We start from the raw sequence: 26741 nt of genomic DNA, 5'->3' as shown, positions 1-26741 counted from the left end.
CTCTTTGTGTAATTAATGTGGCTTATCTAAACTTTACTGTACCAAGTGTAATAATACATTGCATATTGTCTTTTGATTAAGGGTTTCATTTTGTTTGCATAGTTTTATAGTAACATGCACTTGGCGCAAGGTACTTGTGCAAGGAATTAAAATAAAATAATAACATTTACTTTGTTATCCATGTGATTCAGTCTACTATCTGGTGAGGTACAGAAATCACTGAAAATGTTACTTTTTAACTCCTAATATTTCGCTAGGACAGAAAATCACTTTTTACTTGAACATTTGATCAACTGTAACCACGAGCATGTTCTTCTCTCATGACTTTTTTATACAAAACCAAATTAAATCACTTCTATTAAAAACAGAAAACCTAGCAAAATATGCAATGTCAACTACATATTCGTTATCTTACCAGTCCAGAAAATTTTATATTCTATTGACACCATCAGTCAGTCTCCAAAGTCATTTGCTATGCACAACCTGTTAACCAACATATTATGACCTGTTTCTGCATTCAGCAAAATTATTCTCACAGCCTTGAATGATTCCATGGGGCACTTTACTGCATACTCCCAACCTCAACCAAGGTCATCTAACCGTGTGATACTGATAAGAGTCCTATTCTGATGGGAAATGTTAGGAAAATAAGTGGGGGATGGAGAATAAAAAGAAACAGGTGCTTGGGATAGGGGGTGTTGGAGGTAGCATGGGGAGCTCTTGTACTGAAAGCTTTGAGGGGTTGTAGCCTTGGATGTAGCAGCAGTAGACATTGAGCATGCTTTTTTTGAGGGAAACCTCTCCAAAACTGGCAGATTGGATGGTAGTGCTTTATAATCAACATAATTAATGGGTTATTATACCCTGGTGACCTCACATAGCAGATTGGCAAACTAAACCACTGTGAACTGAGAGGGTACTTAGACTAAGTGAAGCACTGCAACACCGTGAAATGCAATCACAAAGCCACAAATTTTACCTAGCACAGTGAGTTCAGCGATCTCGCTCTCCCTCTCTCCCACCATGTTAGTTCCAACGCAGATGTATTTCCCTGCATCACTCTTCCTGGTGTTGGTGATCATCAGCTTGCCACTGCGAATCTAAACAAAAGCAGAAATGTAAGTATTTGCACAGCTGACCATCCTTATGTGTACTGTGTTTGTGAGTTACAGAGTGAACCGCACTTTTCATAATGCATCTAATAATATGGCCGATGGTAAATGTGTGATAAAAGGTGCCACAGCTAATGTTTTCTCTGTGGACATGTTTTCTTTAATGCCTGATGCCACCCACATATAATCACATCTCTGCCTATCTCTTCCATTTTAAAATATACAATTTTTCACACTTGGTGACATAACAGCAAGCAGTACCGTGTCTGCTTATGTGCATCTGCATGCGGCTCTTTTTCTAAGGAAAAGAATTTGCGCTGCCTTTCAAGCTGCACGGAAGGTCACCCGTTATGAAATTACATAATTCATATCTAGTGCTACATTAGCACAGAACCCCGGGAACAAAGACACTCTCTCTTTGTAGGGATCCTCCTCTGATGTTCAGTCAGCCTACTTTGCCTTTCCCAAACTTTTTTACCTTCTCTATATTGATATCTGCACACACAGACAGACACACACATACACACACACACACACACACACACAGACACATTTGTACACAGGCATACTCACGTACAACAAAGAGGTGAAAGATATATGCACTTCATACTGTTTTCATTCTTTTTATATCATCTCCACCATACGCCCCCACAGACCATGGGAGCTGTCTTTACAACGCTTTGAATGTGAGCTACTGCACTGATCTTTCTGCAGCTTAGAGGTGATACCAGAGCAGCAGTTCAGCAGAAGTGATACTATAGCACGAATGCTGATTTGGAGACACAAGGTCATTCCTTACACCCAGAAATCTGAAACCTCATCCCAGGAATCAACTTCAATTAAACTTTTAGCCTTGTTATTATTATCTAAGATTGCTTTTTTTCCTACTCACACTAAGCAAAGGAATCTATTCATAGATGCCTGCTAGAGACACACAGCCTGTAACAGCACAGCTCTGTTATTTCCTAACAGGAGGTCAAGGATCCCTACAGCGCTGTGTCCATGAAGCAGGCAGGAGATTCAGCGTCATGCTAGACAGCACCTGGCTTGGCTGAGCACTCTCCACTCACCAGCATAAAGAATACATCATTAAACTGCTGCTGCGGGGATGAAACCAACAGCCTTTCATTTATAAGTCAGCTTCCTCCAGGCTAAACTTCCACCACAAATAGCTCTTACTGTACACCAAATAAATAACAACTAAGAGTGGCTAAATATGGCTGACATTCCAAATCTGTTGCAAATGTGGTTTTCAGAGGAAGATTTAACAAACTGTGGTGTGACTTGTGGTTGTATGTACTTTTCATACTCAATGCCAACCACTAGTAATCACGAGGAGCAAGTGGGGGAATTTGGGAACTGGTATTGCAGATTCAGCCATTCCTGTCAGTATTCGGTGGGTTAGGTTTACATATTTGGACTCATATTACAGTGAATGCAAAATGTTGTATATGTGACTAGAGACATAACAGCATGATTACATACAGGGACTTCCGTGAATGAGCCATGGATAGTATCTGACATCACTGTTGGAATCCTAGCAAGTAAGACAGGCTGTATGTTCTGGCAGACACTAACAGTATTTTATTGGACCAAAACATATTCATATATACACTATGTAGTTTTTCTTATTTTCAATATAGTTTGGTTTTTGTGTGGCTTCTTTCCACATGAATGGGGTATGGGGTGTTGATGGAACAGTGGATAAGACACATGCCTTTGGTGTGAGAGACCCAGGTTCAATTCTCCACTGTGACATGTCCACCAATGTGTCCTTGAGCAAGACACTTAACCCCTAGTTGCTCCAGAGGTGTGTGACCTCTAACATTCTTAGCAATTGTAAGTCGCTTTTGGATAAAAGCATCAGCTAAATGAATAAATGTATATGAAAGATAAGAGAACTGCATGAAATTAAAACAATAATAAAAGTTAAACGAAATAGTGGCAAACGTGAAATAGGGGAACCTATGACATGTAGACATACAATAAAGGATAGGTAAGCACTAATATCTTCATTAAATGCATAAGCATATAAAATCAGGTGAATGAGTTCACCCACTTTGTGTCTTAAATGCAATGAGCATCTGTGAGCACTTGGACTGCTGCTGAGTCTGTGTAATAACTGTCTCTTGAGGAACCAATATCAAATGTTGTGGCAGTGTAATGATGCCAGTAAAGTATTCCTCAAGGACTGCAAAGATGACTGTGCTGTAACCAATGCCATTGGCTAATGCTATACTTGTGCACTGCAACTTTCTGCTGTTTGCTGTAAATACCGCTGCACTAGTAACTTTAGCAGCTGATTAAAGAGCAGACCAAGAGCTTTTTTATTTCCTGGACTGACCGCTCCTCGTTTTTAGCAGCAATTCCATTTCTTAGAAAACCAAATGTGGTTTGTCTATCCTCCATCTCGGACACTGAAACCTCAGCTTTCGTTGCTGCTCTGTTTCAATGTGTTCTCTTTCTTCTTCACTATAGCCTTAGATGCCCTACAGGCACATTCATTCTGAACCTGCTTGTAGTGTCATTTACATGTATTTTCTGTATGAAGGCACTCTGCTTTTTAAATTAAAACCCACAAATCACACTTTTCCTGTGTGTGAGAGTTTTCTAAAAAACAACTCACAAGTTTGCCAACATATCACAATTAGTAAATGATTGTCCAGGCCCCAAGGGAGAGACTCAAAATGATGGTAAGTAGCGATGAATCACTTGCGGTGGACTCCTTCGGTCTTTGTACACTAAGTGATGTCTTTGAGCAAACTCTCACGGCAAAGACATATTTCCATATAGAAAAGATGATTAGAGAGGACAAAGACAGGCACGCAGAAAGTACAAAGCAAAAAGCAGCCTTTGTATTTCCCTCAGAGGAGCCTCCACCCTGGCTCTGATCCATGCCTCTCCTTAAATCAGAGATGCTGCTCTGTCCATCACAGTTCCCCAGAGAGACTCTACCTGTCACTCCACACCAACATGGGCTTTGAATCTGCTGTGTGTCCCCGGGAGCATGCACAGACATTCAAATAAACAAATCAACACACATACACACACACACACAAAATCATCTGAGCTGCTGAAACCTGCTTTTATTCTTGAGTTAAAGGAATGTGAAGCCTGTTCTTGCTGGCCTGGCCCGTCAGACGCTTCCGGGTCAGAAATCATTTCAGTGTGTACAAAAACATGAAAAGAAAATCACAGCTGTGTACTGTCTACCACATGACAACTTAATATATCAGATTAATAGCACACTGTGGCTCATATTGTATGATGACACTTACTAGTGCAAGCTATAAAGTAGCATTAAACGCAGAGTTTTTTCTGAGGTACTCTTTTATGGCTAGCATTTTTCTGTACCAAATAAAGCCTCTTTTCAGTTTTCTCCTGGCATTTTCATTTCTGTGCGGGATTCAAAGAGGACATGGGCGCAGAGGACATTATTATTTAACGTTCACATGACACAAGGACATTATTTTGTGATCTCTACTTGACAAGCTTGCTTTTTTTCATTCTTCCAAAAAAAATTACTGAGATGAGAGGTAATTGGTGCTTTAGAGTTTCCGAAAAGGGCTTACACCAAAAAGCATGTGTGGCACAATCCACGACACACACAAGTGTTGTGAAGCCAAGTGATTACAGCAATAGTATCTCACAGTAAGAGACATCACAGCACATGTTTTGTATCATGTGGATGTACCAACCAGTAATCAGTGTTTTGTCTCACTGTTAGACTGTAACATGAAGTGGTGACAAAATCAAATTTACTGCGTGAACTATTCCATAAAGGTCAGAATGATGTGGAGTATTTCAGGACAAAGTGGTATCTCTTACTGTGATGCGTTCATCTCTGTCATCTAAGTTGGTACCATCTTTCCTCCAGGAGATTGTGGGTTCAGGGTGCCCACGGGGTGGCTGGCACTCCAGCACTGCGGGTTCACCCACTGCGACCATAACGTCCACTGGGTTCTGTCTGAAGTCATCGCGTAAAACTGGAAAACACACACAAAAGCTGAACAGTTAATAGCATGGAATTTAATGATGTTCGGACTATGACAAATCACATAATTTACTCAAATTGTTTGTGCCTTTAAGTGGGGTTGTATTTATTGTACCAACGAGAAGTCCATTTCAATGATGATGTTGTTTTCACAGCTTTCAGAAGTGGGGATTTGTGACATACTGTGTGCTGGTGTGTTTTTAGTAAATGTCAGAGCCCAGGGAAATTGCTTTTTATTTCTTTTTTTTTCTATTGTCGATCTTTTTCTTGTTCCTAGCATGGCAGTGAAATGCACAAAACACTAAATTATAGCCACTTTTGTAAGGGGCACAACGCCACTATCACTTTTATTGTCTGTCACCTAGCAACAGTGTTCTCAAGACTTAAATCACTTCAACAGCAGGGTATTGCGTACTTGACTTCCCATGTCAAAAATACAACCTTATGAGTTCCATTTGAAGGCAGCATAATGATGGGTTGTTTGCTAGCTCTGTACATCACATATTTTAAGAGCAGCACTCTTGCCGAAAATATAATTTTGATAAGTTGTTCATATGTGTATTACATCATATTCATGATACATCATTCATGTAAACCAGCACTGTAATATAACCTGCCAGGATCCCTCCAGTGGTTACTCCTTTACTCAAACAGGGGATAAGGTCTGTTGAGACAAACCACTGAGAAAGCTGGTTGTCTTTATGGCTGACAGTAAAACAAGAAGATACACTGCTACACAGCAATGCAGAAAGGTGAAATTCAGACGGCTCCACTAGCAGACAGCGGAAAGCTACCACAGCAATTTATCATCTTTCCACAACGAGTAGCCTGCGCACAGAAAAAGAGCTAGCCGGCCAGAAGCTGAACTGGAAACTGGAAGCAAACTCGCATCCACTCCAAGAAGCCCAACAGAAGAGTGTGATTTCTGGTGGCCACAGGCAGCTCCTTCCTGTCTACACCATAGACCGTAAAGGTCTCCACTGTACAGACTCAAGCTCCAAACAGCATGAGGAAGAGCACATTTCTGATGAGCGGTAAGGGATTCTTCAAGCATTTCTAAAAATTCAACTTGAATAACGTCAGAGCTCTAAACTGTAGTGCGGGTCTATTATTCGCAAGATCACAGAAAGTGGAATTGTGATGTGTAAAAGAGAAGGGGTACGGCATAAATGAAAACAACATTTTGTTCTATATAACTGAGTGAATTTCTGCTCCTGATGAGGTGAACATCATGTGCTAATGTAGACGCCTGTGCATGAGTGACTGCTGTTAAACATTCCCAGTCTTAAATTACAGGGGGTGATGGAGGTGGTGGGGTGGGGGGCTTAGAACCTGAACAAGCCAAGGGAGCTGAGCCAACACAGAGAAAGTACAGAGAGCAGCAGTCAGTCGGTGGAGCTGGGTTGGGGTGAAAAGACAGGAAACAATGAGGAAAAGGCATAATCACTCCCAGATGGCGGCAACTCGTTCCCCTCTGGCTACGGATTTGTACATAATGGACAAGCAGGCCTGTGACGCCTGATGACCACTGTGGATATGGGAGAACAAATTGGGATGACCTTCTAATTGGAGGTATTTTGGCCCCCGCACTTCTTTGAGCTCCACTCTGCTGCTCTGCCCCTCTGATCCTCTGAGCACGGTTGCAACTGGCCGACTGCAGTTGACTGAGTGCTGATGGGAAACAGCTGTCTGACGACCCCCTCCCCACCCACCACCGCCAACACCACTATGTCACATGATAAAAGGCATTCCTCGTGGGACGCAAGAACATGGTTGAGGTTACTTCAGACAGGAAGAAAATGAGACCATCACAGTTACAGTGTGTACACCGTGTGTGTGTGTGTGTGTGTGTGTCTGTTGATTGATTGACTGATACTATCTCATAATTCCAAAAGCAATCGGGTTACACATCTGTTTTTACTATCGTGTGAGGTACAAATGTCTCCATAGGATGTGAAAGCCTGGACTATTTCCTCAAACCCCTTTTGTTGAAGATGCATTTTTGGTGATAGCGCTGGAGTTAGTATAAGAAATAAGACAAGGAGAGATAAGGGTTAAAAGCAGAGGAAGCTTATGAAGGTTAGCAAAGAATGTTCTCATAAGTGTGCGTGTTTTTATGTGTACGTGAACGAGGAAAAGTTGGCCCATTTTTGCACGTTCCACTATTGTGCCGGGTAAGCACACAAATAATCTGGAACATGTGTTCGTAAAACTGACTGTTTATATTCTCAGAAAGGGAAAATGTATCTGCTTATTGAGCTATAATAAGAAATTATGCATGCCCAAGTAAAAACCATGCAAGCATACACAAATGTGAAAGCTTTGATTCTCCAAACAAAAGCTAAGCTAAGACTGACTTTTTTTTAACCAGTTTCTCAACTTTCTCATCTTGAATGCCTTTTCTTGTCATCTATAAGCTCCACAGAATTCATAATTTCTGCTTATCTGTAAACGTATCCTCACAAGCTACTAACCCTACATGGCTTAAGTCAGTGGCATTTGCAAAACCAGGTTCCATAGGCAGGGAGCATGAGGCAAAACATGGGTATACATTTTTTTTTTAAATGTTGCAGGCTGATTAATAAAATGTGGACACCCTGCAACGATTGCCCTGATTTCACAGTCGTTTGAAGAATTGTGCAGAGGACAATCACCACAAATTAAACCCTCTTTCTTACCCCTGCTATAAAAACACATATTTCCCAGCACACATTGATTGCAGAATCATTAACATTTCTCCTGTACCTCCCTCTCAACTTCATCAACTACATCTTTTACATTACTTTCATCTTGCTTCCCATTCTTCTCTGTCATTCTCACATCTGTATTTTAAGGCTCTGTACGCCATCATGTCCCTGTTGTGTTTCTCAAATCATACTTGTTTATTTCACAAGTTGCACATGTGTGAATTCCCAGGTTTTTGAAGCCTTTCATAGCATGTGGGTCCTGGCATCCTACAGTGAAACCCACCTCTATAGCTTCTGAAGCCAACCCTGCTTGTCTGTTTAGCTGGAGCTTTGCACCTCTTGCTGTCTTCTTTTCTCTCTCCATCGGATCCCTCCAGATGAGAATCTCATAGCGCACTTCAAAGCATCAGCCCTTGGCCTCACTATCCTGGATCTGACAGTGTCTGACTTGTTAGTCCTCTGGAGCCTGAGCCAGAGCTTGAAAGGCCTAGCGCAGCCGAGCTCCAATAATCCTCCAACTGTCCAAATGGACCAAAAAGGAACACACTCTAACCCCACAGACAAGGCTGGGAAGGGGGGGGGACACAGTAACCTTATCACTCTACATCGCCACATGAGACAACCAGAGGCACCTTTTGTCACCACAGTCAAAACTAACCCTGCCTTGTTACTCCATTTTGTATTCAAAGTGCTTTTACATATTGCAGGTCCAGCTGTACAACTATTTTCTAACATCAATCATTCACATGTCCCAAAGTCAACAACAGCATTACTGCAAGGCACTGATGGTTTAATATGAGTTGCTGCTTAGAACAGCTGGGCATGCTTCTGCTTCTCAATCTTATTATACTGGAAGAATGTAATTAGCAATCAGCATATCCAAATGCCTGTTTAGAGACTATTGACGGATTTTAGGTTTTTAGGAAGAAGAAAGTAGAAAACTTTGGCACTTCCACGTCATTAGTATGACGTGTTTTATTTTTTCATTTTATCCGACTCTTCATATAACAAAAAAAAGCAAAACAGAAATGAAAGCGGTGAAACATGCCATGACAAGTAAGTCAGTGATTCTTAAATATTAAGAATGGAACCCCATTTTTACAATCAGCAGGGTCTGAGCTTGATAAGCATAATTAGCCAGCTGTATAATAAAAACTGTTTTCTTTGTGAGAAAATTAAATGGAGGGACACTTCATCTTCATCTTTTCAAGAGTTTTCAATAGGAGACTCACATTCAGTAGAACAGTCCTCAATTGCCATAATGTCCTCTTTTGTCAGAAGAGGTTTTATATAGTTTATTTTTGACATTAGTGGAAATACAGTTATTCGCTTTCTTGTAGAGAGTTAGATGAGGAGATTGATACCACTCTCGTGTCTGTACACTAAATGTGAAAGTACAGCCCGCAGCCACCTAGCTTAGCTTCCATTCGCAAAAAGACTCTAAAGCTCCCTAATTAACACAACATATCTGGTTTGTATAATAAGTATAAAAGCCAAAGTATAAAAATGACTTGTCGTGGATTTTAAAGTGAGTAATAAAACTTACTCACTTTAAAATCCACGACAAGTCATTTTTGGCATCTAGTGGTGAGGATTGCAAATTGAATCGTTCTTTCAACTTCAGTGTGTGTTCATGTGTTCTTAGAAATGGCTCATTCTAAGGTAATAAAAACATAGGCTAAAGGTTCAACATGTAAGGTCTTTATACACCACTGAAAACATAGTTATGGATATTATATTGCAATAGATCCTCCTAAATATTACACACCGGGCCTTTAAGGGGGTTTGTGCGGGACTATTTCTTGGCCGGAAGCAGTGACTTTTTGGAGTGTCTGCTGGTTGCCTGGCAACCTCATGGCCATGATAAGATTCCCAAAATGTTGAACAAACCAAAATAGAATTCCACTAAGACCGAACAAAGTGTCAAACATACAGTAATGATGCCTATCACGTGATACCAGAGGCTTAAAATGATAATGTGTTAAAGCCAAAACAGCTAAATTCCCCCAAAAGTATTCAATTTTCAGTTAAATAAAAAACAATCCACACATCTGAAAAGCTAAATAAGCATTTGTTTGGAAAAAGTGAACGTCATTGGTTGAATGTAATTTAATGGACACTCTATTTGAGCATTATTCAAAAGTGTTCCCTGAATACTATAATAGCCTCAACCCATTCGAAATCCATACATTATTAATAAATACATGCATGATTTAAGAAGTTGGTTATTCAAGTGTCTCATACACACTGAACTCCTCTAAATGGTTCCATAATGAGTGGAGAAAAATGAAAAGTTCAATGAAATCAATAATAAAAAAATAAAAAATAATAAAAAAAGGCAGAGCATCAACCTTGTCTGTAGAAATGACTGCCCATACTGTTGTTATTCCTTACATATTGTAGGTACAGTGTGACTTTTTTCTCAGAGTTCATCAGACCATGTCAGTGATATGTAAATACTAAAATGGAAAAAAAAGACAGAGCCAGAAGCTGGAATTATGGTGCCTTCTCTGTTCTGTGGCACTCTGGACTGAGACCGCACTAAAACACATTATTCCAAGAGTATGTAGTAATAAGTAAAAATAAGCACTGGCATCTATTACACTGTCCTGAAGTCTTAATGTTTCCCAGTGCTTAAAAACATTCATTTCAGCTCAAATACAAACCAGCCTCCTTTGCCTGAAATACTTCAGACCACTGACTTGAAAATTTATAAATATAATAAACACTCGAAAGTAACCTTAAAAATACAGCAATCATCTAATCCCAGGAGATATGAAATCCTTGACTTTTCTCACAATCTATCTCCTGATGTCTCTCCACCCTCTACCTCTCTGCTTCTTTCCATTGCCCCCCTTCTCTGCCTCTACCACCTCCTCCTCTTGCTCTTACAGAGCTGCAGTCTTGAGAGACAGAAAGCTGCAGGAGAAACAGCTGCACCACAGAAAAACCAATATGTGCAGCTCATGCACTGTATAGCTGGTCAGATAGATCGAAAAAGAGACAGGCACGCACACACAAACACACACACACGAGGTCCAGTGGGCCCTGTACCCCTTTGCAAGCACATAACCAAAGCCAATAACATAATATGAATGGCAACCAAGCAAATCCAATAAAAAATTAAGGACCTGCACATACAAATTAGGAAACATGCATTAACTCAGTCTTATAACCACGCCACACACGATTTGTAGGATACACACTAGCATCCAGAAGACACCGCACGCTGCTCATAAAGGAAACAAAAATTCCTTGCCTGTCCTCCCTAAGCTCACCTATTTGAATTTCATTTTCTGCAAAGAAATAATTACTCAGAAAAGTTCCAGGGACAACAGATCTTTTTTGCATGCAGATCCATAAATCTATCTTACGTTTGGCGAGCCAATTAACTCAACATAGGGGCTCAAGTACCGGGATAAAGCTCCCGGTTAAACTATTTGCTGGGCCAAATCTAACACTTCAGCCTTTTCTTGTCTTTTTCCCTCTGACCTGAAGAACCTGTCAGGCAAAGGCATTAAATTTTACTTGTGCTATCTAGATTTGTATCAGATTTTTATTTACTTTAATTGTTTAAATGGTGGTTATTTTTTTATCTCACTCTGTCTTGTGACAGTTAACATTCTCACTACCCCTTCCTTCTTTCACCCAAATTATAGACAGAAATAACCCTGCTACACACGCTTACAGTAAAAAAAAGGACATACAGCCACTCTAGGTTGTATGCTCACATTTAAACTTTAAGACAATTGTCTGCTTTTTTATGGTGTTGTTTTCTGGTTTGTCTTGTTTTCTGTGTCTTAATTCCAACCTTGAGTCATATGTTCCAATTTTGGCCTGTTAAGTTAAGTTATACTGTTTGCACTATTAAAAAAGACAATGACAAAAGACAGGGAAGTCAAAACAAAGTCTAACAGAACTGATGGTACACAACCTATTAAGAGGCCCTGCATTCTGACAAGGGTTTTATGTGTACCATGATGCCGTGTGCGTGTGTGTGTGTGTGTAAGGATGGATGCGCCGGTTCATCAGTTCTTGGATGTTCTGACACTCTAATCCTGTTGATGTACGTGCAGAACATATCACTCGTGAGGGGCAGACATTAAAACCAGCTAAAAGGATTGTGTAACCTCCATTTTAATCTCCTCCACTCATCTTATCCCTCTGTAAGAAGGAAAACAGGAGAAAGAGGAAAAAGGAAGCATTGCTGAGAATCAGGAGAGGGCAGATACAGAGAGTCAGATGGCCATGAGGCAGATTAGGGGGAATTAGTGAATTGGCAGAAGAGCTGAGTGAAACAGCTCTGATAAGGTTCGGGGAATTGTCAATCACACAAAAGTGCAAAAGGTTGACCCACAGTTTCTGTTGTTGCCGAAAAAGTCTTGATTTCTCTCATTTGACTTATGACAATAAAGCAATAAAGTAACACTACATTAGTTCTCAGGGTGATGATCAGAGTTCTATAATGACTAGATTTAAAGCGGGGGGTGCAGGTTCGGAGAGCAAGCAGGGAGGAAAAGATCGCAAAGAGAGAGTGAAGACTACATTTTCATCTCCGATACTTTCTCTGTGACTCCTTGCTCTTCCTTACTATGATTTATCTCACCAGTAGTATTCACTGGAGCACATGCTGGTATAAAACAAAAAAAACAATGTCAAATACTGAATCATCTGAGAGACAGAGGAGAGACATGTAATTACAGTAGTACAGACATTGCATTGTGTTGGGTTTTAACGGTTAGAACTAGAGCAGTAGACATCTTTATGAGCTGCAGAGAACCTGATCAACTTCAGGCTTTGTGAGAGGTTGACAGGAAATACAGGCCAACAAGTAACAAGATACACAGACAAACAGACACAGACACATGCTTGTTTGTTTATGGGATACGTAGTGTTTTTATTGAAAACATTCCCACACATAACTTGTCTCATTTAATCTGCAGTAGACAACGTAAAGCCAGGCCGCTCTGCCCTTGAAGATCTGCCATTCAAACCAATTACTACATTACACCAGACACACCTGCTTTACATCAAACTGTAATTTTTTTTGAAGTAGGAAAATACCAGAAACGATACTGGTACTGTAATGTTCAAGTGCCACAATTCAGCGTTGTTGTTGAAGTCTCATTCCAATGTGGATAATGATTAGAATGTCTAGAGTAAACAGCACAGGGATCAAATCAGATTATGCTTACATGTGAAAAGACTTGTCCATAAATGTCAACCACTCAGTCAAACTTAGCCAAATGAGGGCTGCAGATAGAAGAGTACTATTGTATATGTTTAACCCAGTTGTTGCTACAATAATTTGTTTACTAGGTAATACATTGGGTTATAGTATCTCAACTATATCTACTACTTCACATTTAATAATGACAGGCTCCCATGGTACAATTATTATATTTAGTTGAAACTGTTTGTAATGGGATTATTTTGCAAGAAAAGGAAAAATAAATCATTTAGAGCAATATTTGTACTGGCGACCTGTCCAGGGTGTACCCCGCCTTGCGCCCGATGTCAGCTGGGATTGGCTCCAGCCCCCCCGCGACCCTGTATGCAGGATAAGCGGTTGATGATGGATGGATGGATGGAGAGCAATATTTGTGCAATATTATCTCCTCTGGCATCCACTGAGTACACACAATCATGAAAACCATCTAACATATTAATCACTCTGATACACGGATTACTCTTAAGTACATTTTCTAATTCATTTTGCCAGTTCTTCACTGTTTTATTACATCAAGCTTCTATTAAGCAAAATGAAGGAAAAGAAGGTAAATCCGACTCAAAATGGCTGCTTGGTACATTCAACCAGTGCAAACGCTTTCAGCTATGTGTCTCCTTCCTCAGGGCACACTATGCACGTGGAGGGAAAGTACAATGTAATTAACAAGATAAAGTTTAATCAAGTTGCCAACCTTTGTATTTTCTATGATGATGAAAGCCTTGAGTGGGTGGTGTCCACTCTTACCACCTGTTATTTTGTAAGTAGCCTACTGTACACTTTGTAGACCATATGCTCTTTAACCCATCACCATAAATTCATGTAACCACCTCAGGTAAACAATTTTAACTGTATATTGTATAACTAAACTCATTAAACAAGTCCTTTACTTTAAGCACCTCCCGCAAAAGTGTGATTGTCAACGACCACACTTTCCAGTCACACAGAGACTCAAATTATTCCAAACAAAAATTTCTTCTGGTGTGAGTGATAATAGGAGGTGGAAGAGCAAACAACTGAGAATGCTGGGTGGATGACACTAATGAGCGACAGGCAAGGGGACACAGAAAGGTGTATGACAGGGTGTTGACAGCAGCAGCTTGCAGTGGCGTTAGGGCACAGGCAATACCTGGGGATTGTTGAACTCAAAGCCCAATGACCTACATACTGAGATCTGTGCTAACAATACCTCCCCATGGGGACCTGACCTCCTGCGAGGAGATGGCTTCCAATCTGGTCCTGTGTCACCCAAGCATTGCTTTATTACATTTAAGGCGTGTGCCAGGTGTGAAGCAATTCACTGACTCAACTGAGACAATCAAGATAAAAACTGGTTTGTGATTCAAATCAGATCAAGTCACACAAAAAACAGGCAGTTTGTACTGTTAATCATAACAGCAATAGCAGACACCTGAATCCTTTAGATAGCAGGAAGTGCACCCCAATGAGCATGAGAATGGTACAAAAACCAAATCAAGGCCTCTTCTTGTGAATAATGGAGAGAGCTGGAGGCAGTAGAAACGTGGCCCTTTATCTCCAGGGCAAGAGTCCCTCGCATAAAAGCAGAGAAAAGCCACGCACACACCACCCTTTAACCCTCTCATTAGTGTAATCCTGCATGAGAAGAGTAAATTGTCATGAATAAATCCACTTAGAAGCCAGTGAATGAAAGACTTTCACTTTGAGATGTCTGCATTACCATTTCAATAAGCATGCCACACTGCAAAACGTTGGCAGTGTTTGACAGAGTAATTGGGAACATTAACGAGTAGATAAAATATGGTTAGCGGAGGGAAGCGTGTATGTAAGTGAGCGTGTGTGTGTGTGTCAATTAATTTTTTGCACAGACAAAAAACACAGATTTTTCCTCTAATAAGACCAATAAATCCCCCTGAAGGAGCAAGATTGGTGAGAGAGACTTGCAGGCTTTGTTTGATAAAACAAAAGAACTGGAAAGCAGACAGACCTTGAGACAAATGTATTCCAGTACACTGGCCCACAGAAACCTTTGTTTGAGCAGTATGACCTTAGAGATGGTGTTTGGAAAATCTCCTTGGGCTAGGTTGAGTTCTAAATAAGCACCCTCTATGAACTGTACACAAAAAGCAAAGAGTAGCAAACTTCAGGGTATGTGCAATTACACACTGCAGACAGAGCATAAATCTGAAGCTTAGTGGGCTTCTCTTTGTTTAAATGAGTATCTACCCTAATTCCTACCTGGCCTTTGTTTGTGAAAGAAGACAAAGTGGTTAGAGACAGAAATAATAAAGAGCAAAACCCAGGAGAGATGCCCCAAGGGAGGAGTGCACCCGGGTCACAAAGAGAGGCGATGGAGAGGAGAAGGAAGGAGGAGGATGAGGAAGAGCTGGCGGTAGGGAGGGCAATGTATGGTAACAAAGAGAAAAGTGAGCGAGACAAAGGCATACAGTACACGCATGGGTAGGAGTAGAGATGCAGACACAAAGAAACAAAGAGCTCCAGTGAATGCAGCACTGAACGAGACGGCTTAATAGTTGCTGCAATGTAATGTTTTTGCTTTATGGCAAGGCGGGTGCCAAAATAGTCAAAAAAACACACACACACACACACACACACTTGCATGCAAATCACACACAGTACACACACACTCAAAGTTACAGCTATGTTCTGCATCCTAATGTACCCTGAGGTGCCTTAGTCCTTCCCCTGTCATCAATCTGAGAGACAATTCTGGGCCCAGGAGAGAAAGAGGCTATGGGCTGGTATGTAACGCTCTCCGAACTGACATAAAAAAAGGATAATATAAATCAGACAAAGGTACTGGACAGACTCACGGGCTGTTTTTAGACAAATATCTATAGACTATTGCATTATATTCTAAGCTATACTATACTGATTGACAGGCATATATTCTGCAGTGGGGTACACAACATACAGTAGCACAACAATACTTTTCTATTATGGTGATGGGGAAATATGCTGACAGTGCAGGTACAGATAGCAGAATCACGTGACTCCAAGGCGTGTACAGAGGCTGCATTTGACACTATCCTACACATTATTTCCCCACAACTGATGGATATGTGAAGAGATACAGCATAGAGGCATTTAGTGCATCATGTCAGGTGTTTGACACTGATAATGATGTGTGCAGGATGGGGTGAAGTAGATGCGATAAGCACAGTGCCCCATTACCACTACACCAGAGCAGATGGTCTGAAACAACCATGGTTTTCAAGCATTCTGTTGCATTCTCAACTCTCAGTCATTTAGTAGCATTTAAGTGGCTGGAGGTTGGTTCAAACATATATACTCACACCATATCACGTCAATTTCAGAGGGGTTTCAGACATACGTGAACAAAAGATACACTAATTCACAAATTTAAAATATGTGCAAAACAGCCTGCAAACAGTAGTGTTTGGCACTTATAACCTCTTCAAGTCATGGAGAGGCTAAAGACTGGTGATTTAGAGTAGGAACGGGAAGAGAAATCGAGTATAACAAAAAGCTTGTTTGGTTTGGACCGAACTGCGCCTGGGAGGAATGACTGAGGGGTGAAAGATGAAACTTTAATGATCCCTCTGGGGAAATTGGGTCATTGCAGCAGCACAGGGAAGGGTATAGATAAGAACAGAACAAATGCAGGCTGATTTAGATGATACAGGTAATTAAAAAAAGATAAACAGATTAAGGATAATTCCACAGATACCTAGATACAGAGAAACTGTTTTTTAACACATTTAGATGGCAAATGTATGTGTCTGAATGTCAACTAAATGAAAATGTCAGATGGGAAAACTTGGATGGTAGAAACACATGTGCAAATGTGCATTGTGAGATGCTGAAATGATCACACATTGCAGATGGAGCAAACGTTGCAGAAGGGAAGAAGAGAGTGAAGGCAGACTGAGCAGAGGAGGGAGGGAGAGCAGGAGGATTGTGCTGAAGCAGTCCCCAGCCCCGTTAATTGGTAGGAAACAAGAGGTCTCTGAATAAACGCCCGCCACAAGAGAGAGCCGGGCTCATTTTTCCCCTCCTCGCGCTATCCCTCTTTTCTCCTGAGTAGTTTAACTGAAGCTTACTCCGAGTCATGCTCCCCTCAAAGCTCTTCCTTCTCCTTGCACTTCCCCTTCACTCGTCAACAGCCCCGGCTGTCTATCCTCCATCCTCGCCTGTGTATCTGTCTGTTGCTGGGACGACAAACTAAACACCAGCTCAAGATTTCCAAATATAACAACAAACTGCTCTCAAAGTAGCTATGATCCCCCATCTCTGCACCTACCGCTCTCCCTCTCCATCTCTCTTTTTTCTCTCTCACTGCTGGCCTGCAGTCTTCTCCTTATTTCTGCTTTTTGGTCTTCTCCCTAATTATCTCATGGAGGACGAGGTAGCCCCTACCATCCCCCACACTACTGCCTCTAGTGCCTCTACTGCCTCTACCTCTATTGAAAGACCCTGATGAATAATTTCACGTTTCTCTAGCCTTCTCTTTCTGTCGTCCTCAAATTGATTATTGTACAGAAAGCACAGCTAAAAGAGCAGCCCACTGGGTAATTTGTCTTTCTGACGAGGAGAGTTCATGGATAGGTATGGGGGAGGGAAAAGCAGAGGGCTCGAAAAGATATGCAAAGGATGAGAGAAATCCATGATTATGCAAAAAAATTGATATTGGATGCTTCGCCCGGACTTGTCTCTGATAGCTCATTCCGTTTGATGTTGTGGTCAGAGGCACAATTGGTGAGAGTGGACATTTGCATGTGAAAATGTTCCTAGATAAGTGAGCAAACTGGGAGAAGTACATCCCTGAGAAGCATCTGTAATTACATGAAGCCCATTGGAAATATGGCTAATACAGCGCCCTGTCATCCTCTTTCTCCATCACCTCTGTGTTATTCTGCAAATCCCTACCACAAACACTGCTGCAGCCCCGTGGCTATAAACATTCATCTGTCAATGTTTGATTCTGCCTAAATAAGGCTGACTGATGTGCTGTTGGGTGATGCCAGCCTCCAGGTGTTTTCAATCTCCTTGACAATGACACTCCCATTGGTTGGCGTGCAAAGCTCCAGTGATGACAGGGATGGAGGGTATCATTTGGGCACCACAGGAAAGATCACTAAGTGTGCACACAGACACCCTGCCTTATCATTAGAATGAGGTATTCCACGAATAAGCTCTGTTGAAATGCATGCACCAATCCTGATTCAGTCCCTTGCAACATTAGGTGAATCACCTGCCTGGATAGGAGCAAATTAGCAGGCCAAGATGAGTTCAATATACTGCGTCATTGACAACTTTGGTTGAGACAAGTGTACACCTGAATATTTTTAGTGACTCTAAACACACAGTTAAATCCATTTGCCATTCTTGTATAGGTGCCAAATATTTTTGGTTGAGGCAAGTGCACACCTGAAGATTTTTTAGTGCCACTAAACACAGTTTTATATTTTTGTAAAGCTTCCACCTTGAACCTTTGATTCTCCACCAGTGCAGTGTAAGCTGAATCAGCCCCCCACCAAGTCTCTTCTCATCTCTCTTTCTTTTCCTGCATGTACAGTACTGTACACCCTCATCACTTTTCACTCCCTAGTGTTTTCCTGTCTTCCAACTTCAATCTCTGCTTACTCTCATCTCCTTTGTTTCCTCTAAGCGATCTCACCATCTCTCAAGGCTTTGCTCCTCCCCATCTTCTTTTTGTCTTCTCTCCTGCTTCAAACCTGCTCCAAGGTCTTTCAGCTATGCTAGATTTTTCCTCACGGATTTTTAGGCCTGAGCTTCCCTCTTTTTCTCTCCCAGTCCTGTTGTGCACCCCTCCTCCCTCCAAACCCTCCTAATGGATCCCATGTCAGCAGAATACCAGAGTAAACCACACAACTGCACTGTGGCTTCATGTCTGTCTCTGCCTCAACGTCTCTCTCTTCTATGTATGAAAAAAATGAGAAAGAGAGAAATGAATAGAAAAACTGCTGGCTGAACATTATGAGATGATACTACAGGAGTATATTCTGTTGTATGGTTACCAACACACATTTGTCATTTAAAGTGGCCCCCCATGAGATTCTACTTTTGTTTATCCCTCCATTTGTTGAAGTACTTAACTCATGTTTGATGATAAGGGGTCAGTGCTGCATTGTTTTTACATTTTATTGGGTTTAATACCGCTGAAGTTTGAGTTTCCTCTTCCAAGTAGCCATGGACGACGTAACTTAACATGATAATTAGACAGTTATTCTACGTTCCAAAGAAACTGCTATGGCTTCTGGTAAACTCAGCACTTACTGTGTGCATGAGAAGATTATTCAACACAAGCTTGTATCCCTGAGGAAATTATAGGAGAAATGTGCTAAATAAACAATCCCAGTCTCCCAGAAACAACGTATATACTACTAATTTGCAACAACAGGAACATAATGCTGTCTGGATTATATTTTTTAGCAACATATTGAGGAAAGATTGCTAATTAACGTAATATTTTAAGTTGCTAAATGTTGGTACTGAATGTATCTGCAGAATATTCACTGTAAACGCTCTCCTAAAATATCCACTCAAAACACTCAGTTAAGTTTGGGAAAAGATTGCAGTCTAGGTGAAATATTGAAAAAGTCAACAATGACTTGCAGCACTTGACAGGTCAGGTTAACTTTATTAACAAATAAGTGAAGCCAAAATCATTTCCTAACATTAACCAAAGTATTGTTGCCTAAACCTAACGACATGCTAGGCAGGTCTCTGCTGTTTAAGGTTTCAACAATGTCAGTGTCACTTTCAGGTGTTGTGTTCCCAATTTGACACAAATATTTTGAGTCATTCTGACACACAAATGGCTCTTGCATTTTGAAAAATAAACGATGCACTTACAGAATTTCAGTGTGTGATTGTCAAGGAACGGTCTCTGACACACTGTATCCTTTCAGAGGTTGACATAGTACATGTTGCGAATTACTTTTACACTTTGCCAATCAATTTTTATTTTATCAAAACTGTGGTATAGTCTTTTACTGATACAAAAAGAAAATGAGTAATTTGCATTATATGACTTAAGTTTAGCTCATTTCACACATAGCAGGACAGCAAGTCAATGCATTTATGCATGTAGACGTGATCAAGACAACTTGCTGAAGTTCAAACCGAGCATCAGAATGGGGAAAAAAGGGGATTTAAGTGAACGTGGCATGGTTGTTCGTGCCAGACCAGACAGGCTGGTCTGAGTTTTTCAGAAACTGCAGATCTACTGGGATCTTGCTGCTGATCTGGGATTTTCAAGCACAACCATCTCTAGAGAAAATATCCAGTGAGCGGCAGTTGGGTGGATGAAAATACCTTGTTGATGTCAGTGGTCAGAGGAGAATGGGCAGACTGGTTCTAGATGACAGAAAGGCAACAGTAACTCAAATAACCACTCATTACAACCAAGGTATGCAGAATACCATCTCTAAACGCACAACGTCAAACCTTGAAGCAGATGGACTACAGCAGGAGAAGACCACACCGGGTGCCACTCCTGTCAGCTAACAACAGGAATCCTAATTGGACAATAGAAGATTGGAAAAACGTTGCCTGGTCTGGTGAGTCTCAATTTCAGCTGCGACATTCAGATGTTAGGGTCAGAATTTCACGCAAACAACATGAAAGCATGTCTCCATCCTGCCTTGTATCAACAGTTGAGGCTGGTGGTGGTCGTGCACACTTTGGGCCCCTTAGTACCAACTGAGCATTGTTTAAACATTACAGCCTACCTGAGTGTTGTAGCTGAGCATGTCTATCCCTTCATGACCATAGTGTACCCATCTTCTGATAGCTACTTCCAGCAGGATATTGCACCATGTCACAAAGCTCACATCATCCAGTGGCCTCCACAGTCACCAGATCTCAATCCAACAGAGCACCTTTGGGATGTGGTGGGACGGGAGATTCGCATCATGGATGTATAGCAGACAAATGTGTAGCAACTGCGTGATGCTATCATGTCAATATGGACCAAAGTCTCTGAGGAATATTTCTAACACCTTGTTGAAAGTATGCCACAAAGAATTAAAGCAAAAGGTGGTCCAACCTGGAACTAACAAGGTGTACCTAAAAAAGTGGCCAGTGAGTGTATATCATAAGTGCTTGTAGCTCTTCATTACTGCAAAAGACTAAATCATTTGTTTTCAAAAAGGTGTAAGCAGGAAATCAAATGGAGGTATAGCTCTTTGCCATGTTCTCTCATTTGGTGGAGGAGTCAGCCAGTAGTTGCGTGTGCAAGTTACGGAAACAGGCTCACAGGGACCTGATAAGGCACCAACAGGGACAAACTGTCACATCTCTGCCGGGCTCTGCACTCTACAGGTACGCACCATTCAATGCCCGGACATTGACAAATGGACCCAATTTCCATTTATTTATCCATCTGTGGTGTGTACTACAGAACACATGCTGGTCTGCCCCCCATAAATCTTTATCCTGTTAACACAACACCATTAAACTGACACATTAGACCTCCCAAGCAGCAGAGACTAATCAAGCATACCGTCACACAGTACGTGAAGAACATCAACACACTGGCTGTGAAATTACTGGGAAGCGCACATCAAGCGGACAATTATAAAATTGCTGGAGACAAGTGACCTCACTCATGCACATCGGCACACACAAATAATGTAAAACAACATTTCCTACCAAACAGTTCTGCAAAGTAAAACGGAAGGCATGCACTCTCTGGGGATAATGCCACCCCACAATAAGTTTCTGCTGTAGAGAGGGGACTGGGAGGCGGGGAGTGATGGGGTCAGGGGCGAGGAAAGGCACACATTTATACTGTTTAGATTTGATAAGGTCTGGGAATTGCTGAGAGAGGCACCCTCTTCTAGAGAGACAAGCATGTCTCAGTGACTCCAGCAGGGTTGGCTCAGAGAAGAAACCTCACATGACATGACTTCCCTCTGCTATTAACCCTGCTGACAAAAGCTTGCCTCTTACAAAGACATCTACATCATTAACATCCAATCTGACTGTCCCATCTACAAACACTACACTAGAATTAATATTTATTTCTCAGCAGGCCGGCTCACTCCCTTTCGCTCTTGCACACAAACTCAGAAACAGAAACTCTTTACTGCCTTAATTACACCCCTTTCTCTCTCACTGACATTAACACACATCCACATAAACACTCCCTGCTGGTTTTGTCATATTACCTGACAGAACACCAACAGCTTTTTTTGCTATGTGCCATGCAGCCAGTGGTGTGAATGGCTGAGCTGCTGGATTTAATTAGTGCTGCGCCCATATGGATTAGCGAAGACACACCAGAAAGTATGTCACATTCCCACCTGATCAGCTCTTAACATTGCCCTTGGTGGCATGCATACACAGATGCACACATGAATACACACACCAGAGGGAAAGGAGGGGGGGGGGTCTTTGTAATCAGGTGATTTCTTTGCAGTAAATTTAATTGGTTTTAGCAGCAGTGCAAAGAAAACGTTAAGGTTGGCTTGCTGCACCATGTGCACAGAGACAGCTGCTCTGATGGGCAGGAGGTAGGACGGAGCAAAGGGAACATATTGCTAAATAGATTATTTTAAAAACCAGCGAGGGTTGATAAACAACATACTGTCATCCTGGCAGCAGAGGGATGCTGATGGATGGAAGGACGTGCAAACACTTGCACCACGCTCTGTGAATATTCAATTTGCCTCTCATCCACTTCCACCGAATCCCATGCAAATGACAAATGTCTGTTGTGTGTTGGCATCAACCTCTTGCAAATTCACAGATCAGGGACTGGTAAATTTTGACCCACAAATCTACATGTTTAGCCAATACTCTTTTTCGTCTGTGCCACTTACCATCTGTCCCCTTTTCCCTCTTTATATCATACTAGGACACTAAACAGAGAGACACACTTGAGACAGGAATACAGTACATGAGTTACCACATGACAAATGTTTTTGGCTTGTTTATATAACATGCTAACTATGATTATCTCACAGACACAAAATAACTACAACTTCAATGTTACATAACATCTCTAGTATAACTGTAAACTCTATATATGCTAACTACTATTATTAGTATAAAAAACATGAAATCCAGTCACTGCAAAGTGATTGGATTCAGTTGTGACTGTTGCTTAACACCTAAGAGCTGCCCTTGGCAACGTATCTTGACCATTGATCTACTGAGACATTGATAGTAATGTGCAAATTGAAGAGGAAGATAAAGCAAATTTCCAACATGATGTTTTAAAACAATTTCCATATAACCACATATTCACTTATCTTATCATATAAAACGAGTGAGTAGGTAAAGAAAAAGACAGGACTTTTGCACCGGATCATTGAGACCCTGGTATTTTTTCATATAATTTCCTCCACTGAAATGTCTGTTTGTCACCTTAAGGCCAGCCAAGTGTTCAAATCATGCACACCTCCTGGAATTAGTTTCAATGACTGGTCTGCTACCTGAATGGGCAGTGCCATTTCCTCATTTCTGTCCAACCATACCCTCAATGCACAAGCCTAATGGTGTCATCAATGATGCGTTACAGGCTGAGAAAAGAGCTGTAATAGGGTAATGAGGTTTGGTTATTCTTTACCCTTACCAAGGCTACTTAAACTGAAATGTGGTATTTAGTTTCAGCTGTATAAACAGTGAATAATACATAGCGATATATGCTACGTAATGTGATGGTGGTTAAGACATTTTGTGCAGCTAAGCTCCATACGAATAATAGCGTAATCCGCTGCAATTATGGATAGATAGCTTATAATTAGCTCACTGTAATCCCTCCAGCTGTCTTCCTTAGTAGACTCAGCACTGTCTGGATCCAAATAGGAAGAAATGAGAAAGAGGGCAGTTAGGGATAGGGATAACTTTTTCTCATAAGACAGTTCTGGCATTGCCGACTCAAATGAAATGTTGTCCCTCAAAGTCTATGGAGAGAGTTTCTTTTGTGTCTCTATAGGCTCCACAGAGAAATAAAAACTGACATGTATAGGAGGGAATCAGGGTTGAGTCGAGGTCAGCGTTAATTATCATTTCATTTTCAGTCTGTAATGTAACCATCTCCTCCTCCTACACAGCACTGCCACTGAGCTTATACCAAGATTTTCTGTCTACCCATGGTTGACTTCTATTTTCACTGTCTCATATGGCAGCATGTGTCCAAATTAATTGGTTTGTTGTTGGACATTTTATTCCGCTCTGCTTAACATAAATATACAAGTGCTTGAGGGTTTAAATGAAAGCGGGAGGTCAACATACATTTGTGGTAGCTTTCCAGTAATTTACAAGGCAAGGAACAGTGAGATGTACTGGGACTGAAACCCTTGATTAGACCCAGTAGGTGTCTCTGCTGAAGGAAACCCATATTTAATAGTATCCATTGAAGCCTACTGACTAAAATGCATGGGCTTTTAAAGTCCCGGTGTTTGTGAGCTTGTCGTTCTGTTCAGAAACCAAATGGGAGTGACAGGGAGTGCTATTAAACATGGCAGACTGTGTACACTGTAAACAATGTACAGCACATTCCCCGCTGTGTGTTCACGGGAGGGTGAAGTTTCCTTCACTTCTCCCTCCCAGAAGCAATTTCGTACTGGAGTCATCTAGCTGTGCTGTTGCTCCTCACTGCAAACACACTCAGGGAGGAAGCATCAATATATTACGGTTATGTGTGTATTCACATAACACAAATGCAGATAGTTTTGTTTTTGTTTTCACAAAATGAGTGCAACATGTCTTTCCATACAAGTCGTCGCACTACCCTGCATAATCCACAAACTTGGAACTACTGGTAGCTCTTTACAGTACAGCTTGCTAATAACATAGTAGCAGTTTGATAATAAAGTGGTATATGTGAGTAATCTTATACTGAAATTTATGTAGCAGGGTAATAAGAGGCCAAAAACAAAGTGTAATAATGGGGAAACACATTTAAAGTGGAACAAACGAGGCAAAACTATTTAGTGATATAGTATTTTAGTAATATGTTGGTAACAATATGATACACTTCCAACAATATCAATGGTTATATCAGTGCAATATCTGGATTTAAAAATTGTAATGTAGTGACATAATGGGGTTATAATCTGATACTAATGAGGAAATATAGGCTGCTGTTTTCACAATTTTATAGGCTACTATTGACATAATCCCTTCAAAATCACATGAAAATTCTAGGAATTCAAAACTGGTAACTTACCATATTGTAATATGGAAATTCATCCATCCTCATGTTCTAAACATTCCCTTTTGTTTCAAGGTAATACTGTACACATTATATGTTTAATGCTGTGACTTGTTCCCTGGAAACATGTGGTAGTTTCTGTGTAATAACCATGAATTAGGGCTGCAAAATGCTAAACTACTTGTTTTTATTTATTATTTGAGTGGGCTTTGGTTGCATGTGGGTTAACATTTTCAGAAGGTAACATCCCAAAACCATGTTCAATAACAAATTTTATTTCCAGAAACAATGTTCTAGTGCAATTAGCTTTTTTATCAATCTTGGGACACTAGAGATTATTATCTCTATCTAAATCGGCATCAAACAAAAACCGGGGCACAGAAGTTAGACATTATCGGATATCCGCTGGTTTACCTCTAACAGCACAGAACATTCACCAAATACACACAACATTTTTTATATGCTGGAATCTCAAAAATCAAGGGTAAACAAAACTGCATTCACCTCCTTTGTATTGGGATGGAGGCAAAGATCTCGGAGACAGATACCTCAAAAAATGGATATATAAAACTGAATCTATCGGCATGGCTAGTAACATAATAAATGAGGAAATATCTATGTTGTTTTGATTTGGATCAACCAACCCTTTATTCTTCAATTCGGCAATACTTTAATTCATAATGATAGACGGTGGATACTCTTATCCTTTACACTCTCCCCCATTTCTTCCTCTCCATCCCTTCCCACTATCCAAGACTCCCTCCATCCCCCATAGCAATGTGAGCGGGCAACAGTATCCGCTACATTACAGAACCTCTAGAGATATCTGCCTTCTCAGCATGCAGCGGAGATAGAGACGGTGAAACAGATACACACACACACACACACACACACACACACACACACACACACACAGTGGGTACCTTAGGTCTGAGATAATCAATGCCCAAAGAACATGAGCAGATAGAGAGGGTGGAGAGAGGTAGACCCAAGGCCAAGTTCTACTCAAACAAGCAAATCCCAGAAAGAAAATACCCTAAGAAGAGAAGAGGGAATATGAGTGCCCTGACCCAAAATATTTACATTTCTTTTGTCTGTGAACAATCTATTTCATAGGAATTCTTCAGACTTTATAGTTTATTTGTTGTACATCAGCTTATTAAAATGATAGCACATGCAGGAAAAGGCATACTGTTCATCTGAAATAAACAAAAACCAAGCAGCGAAGGAAAAATAAGATGACAAAACTGCAAGTGAATATAAATAAAATGTGCTTCAAAAATAAATTCATGCAAAGAATGTATGGAAAATCTCTAATTAAATCAGTCTCTAGAGGTACACATGCTGAAAGAAATGCATGCCAACAACAACAACACATGGCGTCGGCACACTATTTATAAGTGGCACTTTGTGTGAGTAAGACAGACTAGGTGACAGGGAGAATATAAGACATCAGACTGACAGCACTCCTACATCACGCTTGCTGCCTCTGCAAGGGGAAACTGACAAGAAGCGCAGGTGTCCGATGGCTATTAGTGTAAAAACGTCCTCATCTGTCAGTGAGTGGAAC

General features: G+C 40.9%; 1 protein-coding gene across 1 annotated transcript in view; it reads right to left on the bottom strand.

Moving 5' to 3' along the window:
• Window positions 1-26741, bottom strand: part of LOC119895371 (roundabout homolog 1-like) — a 76481-nt gene that overhangs the window by 17788 nt on the left and 31952 nt on the right. The window contains 2 exon segments of the mRNA XM_038708455.1: window positions 980-1100; window positions 4941-5098. Coding sequence (XP_038564383.1) covers window positions 980-1100; window positions 4941-5098 — 279 coding nt within the window.

The sequence above is a fragment of the Micropterus salmoides genome, unplaced genomic scaffold (assembly GCF_014851395.1).
Source record: "Micropterus salmoides isolate LMB-PRFRI ecotype aquatic unplaced genomic scaffold, ASM1485139v1 Ms_hic_scaffold_9, whole genome shotgun sequence".
NCBI lineage: Eukaryota > Metazoa > Chordata > Actinopteri > Centrarchiformes > Centrarchidae > Micropterus > Micropterus salmoides.
This window is presented reverse-complemented; position numbering and strand designations above follow the sequence as displayed.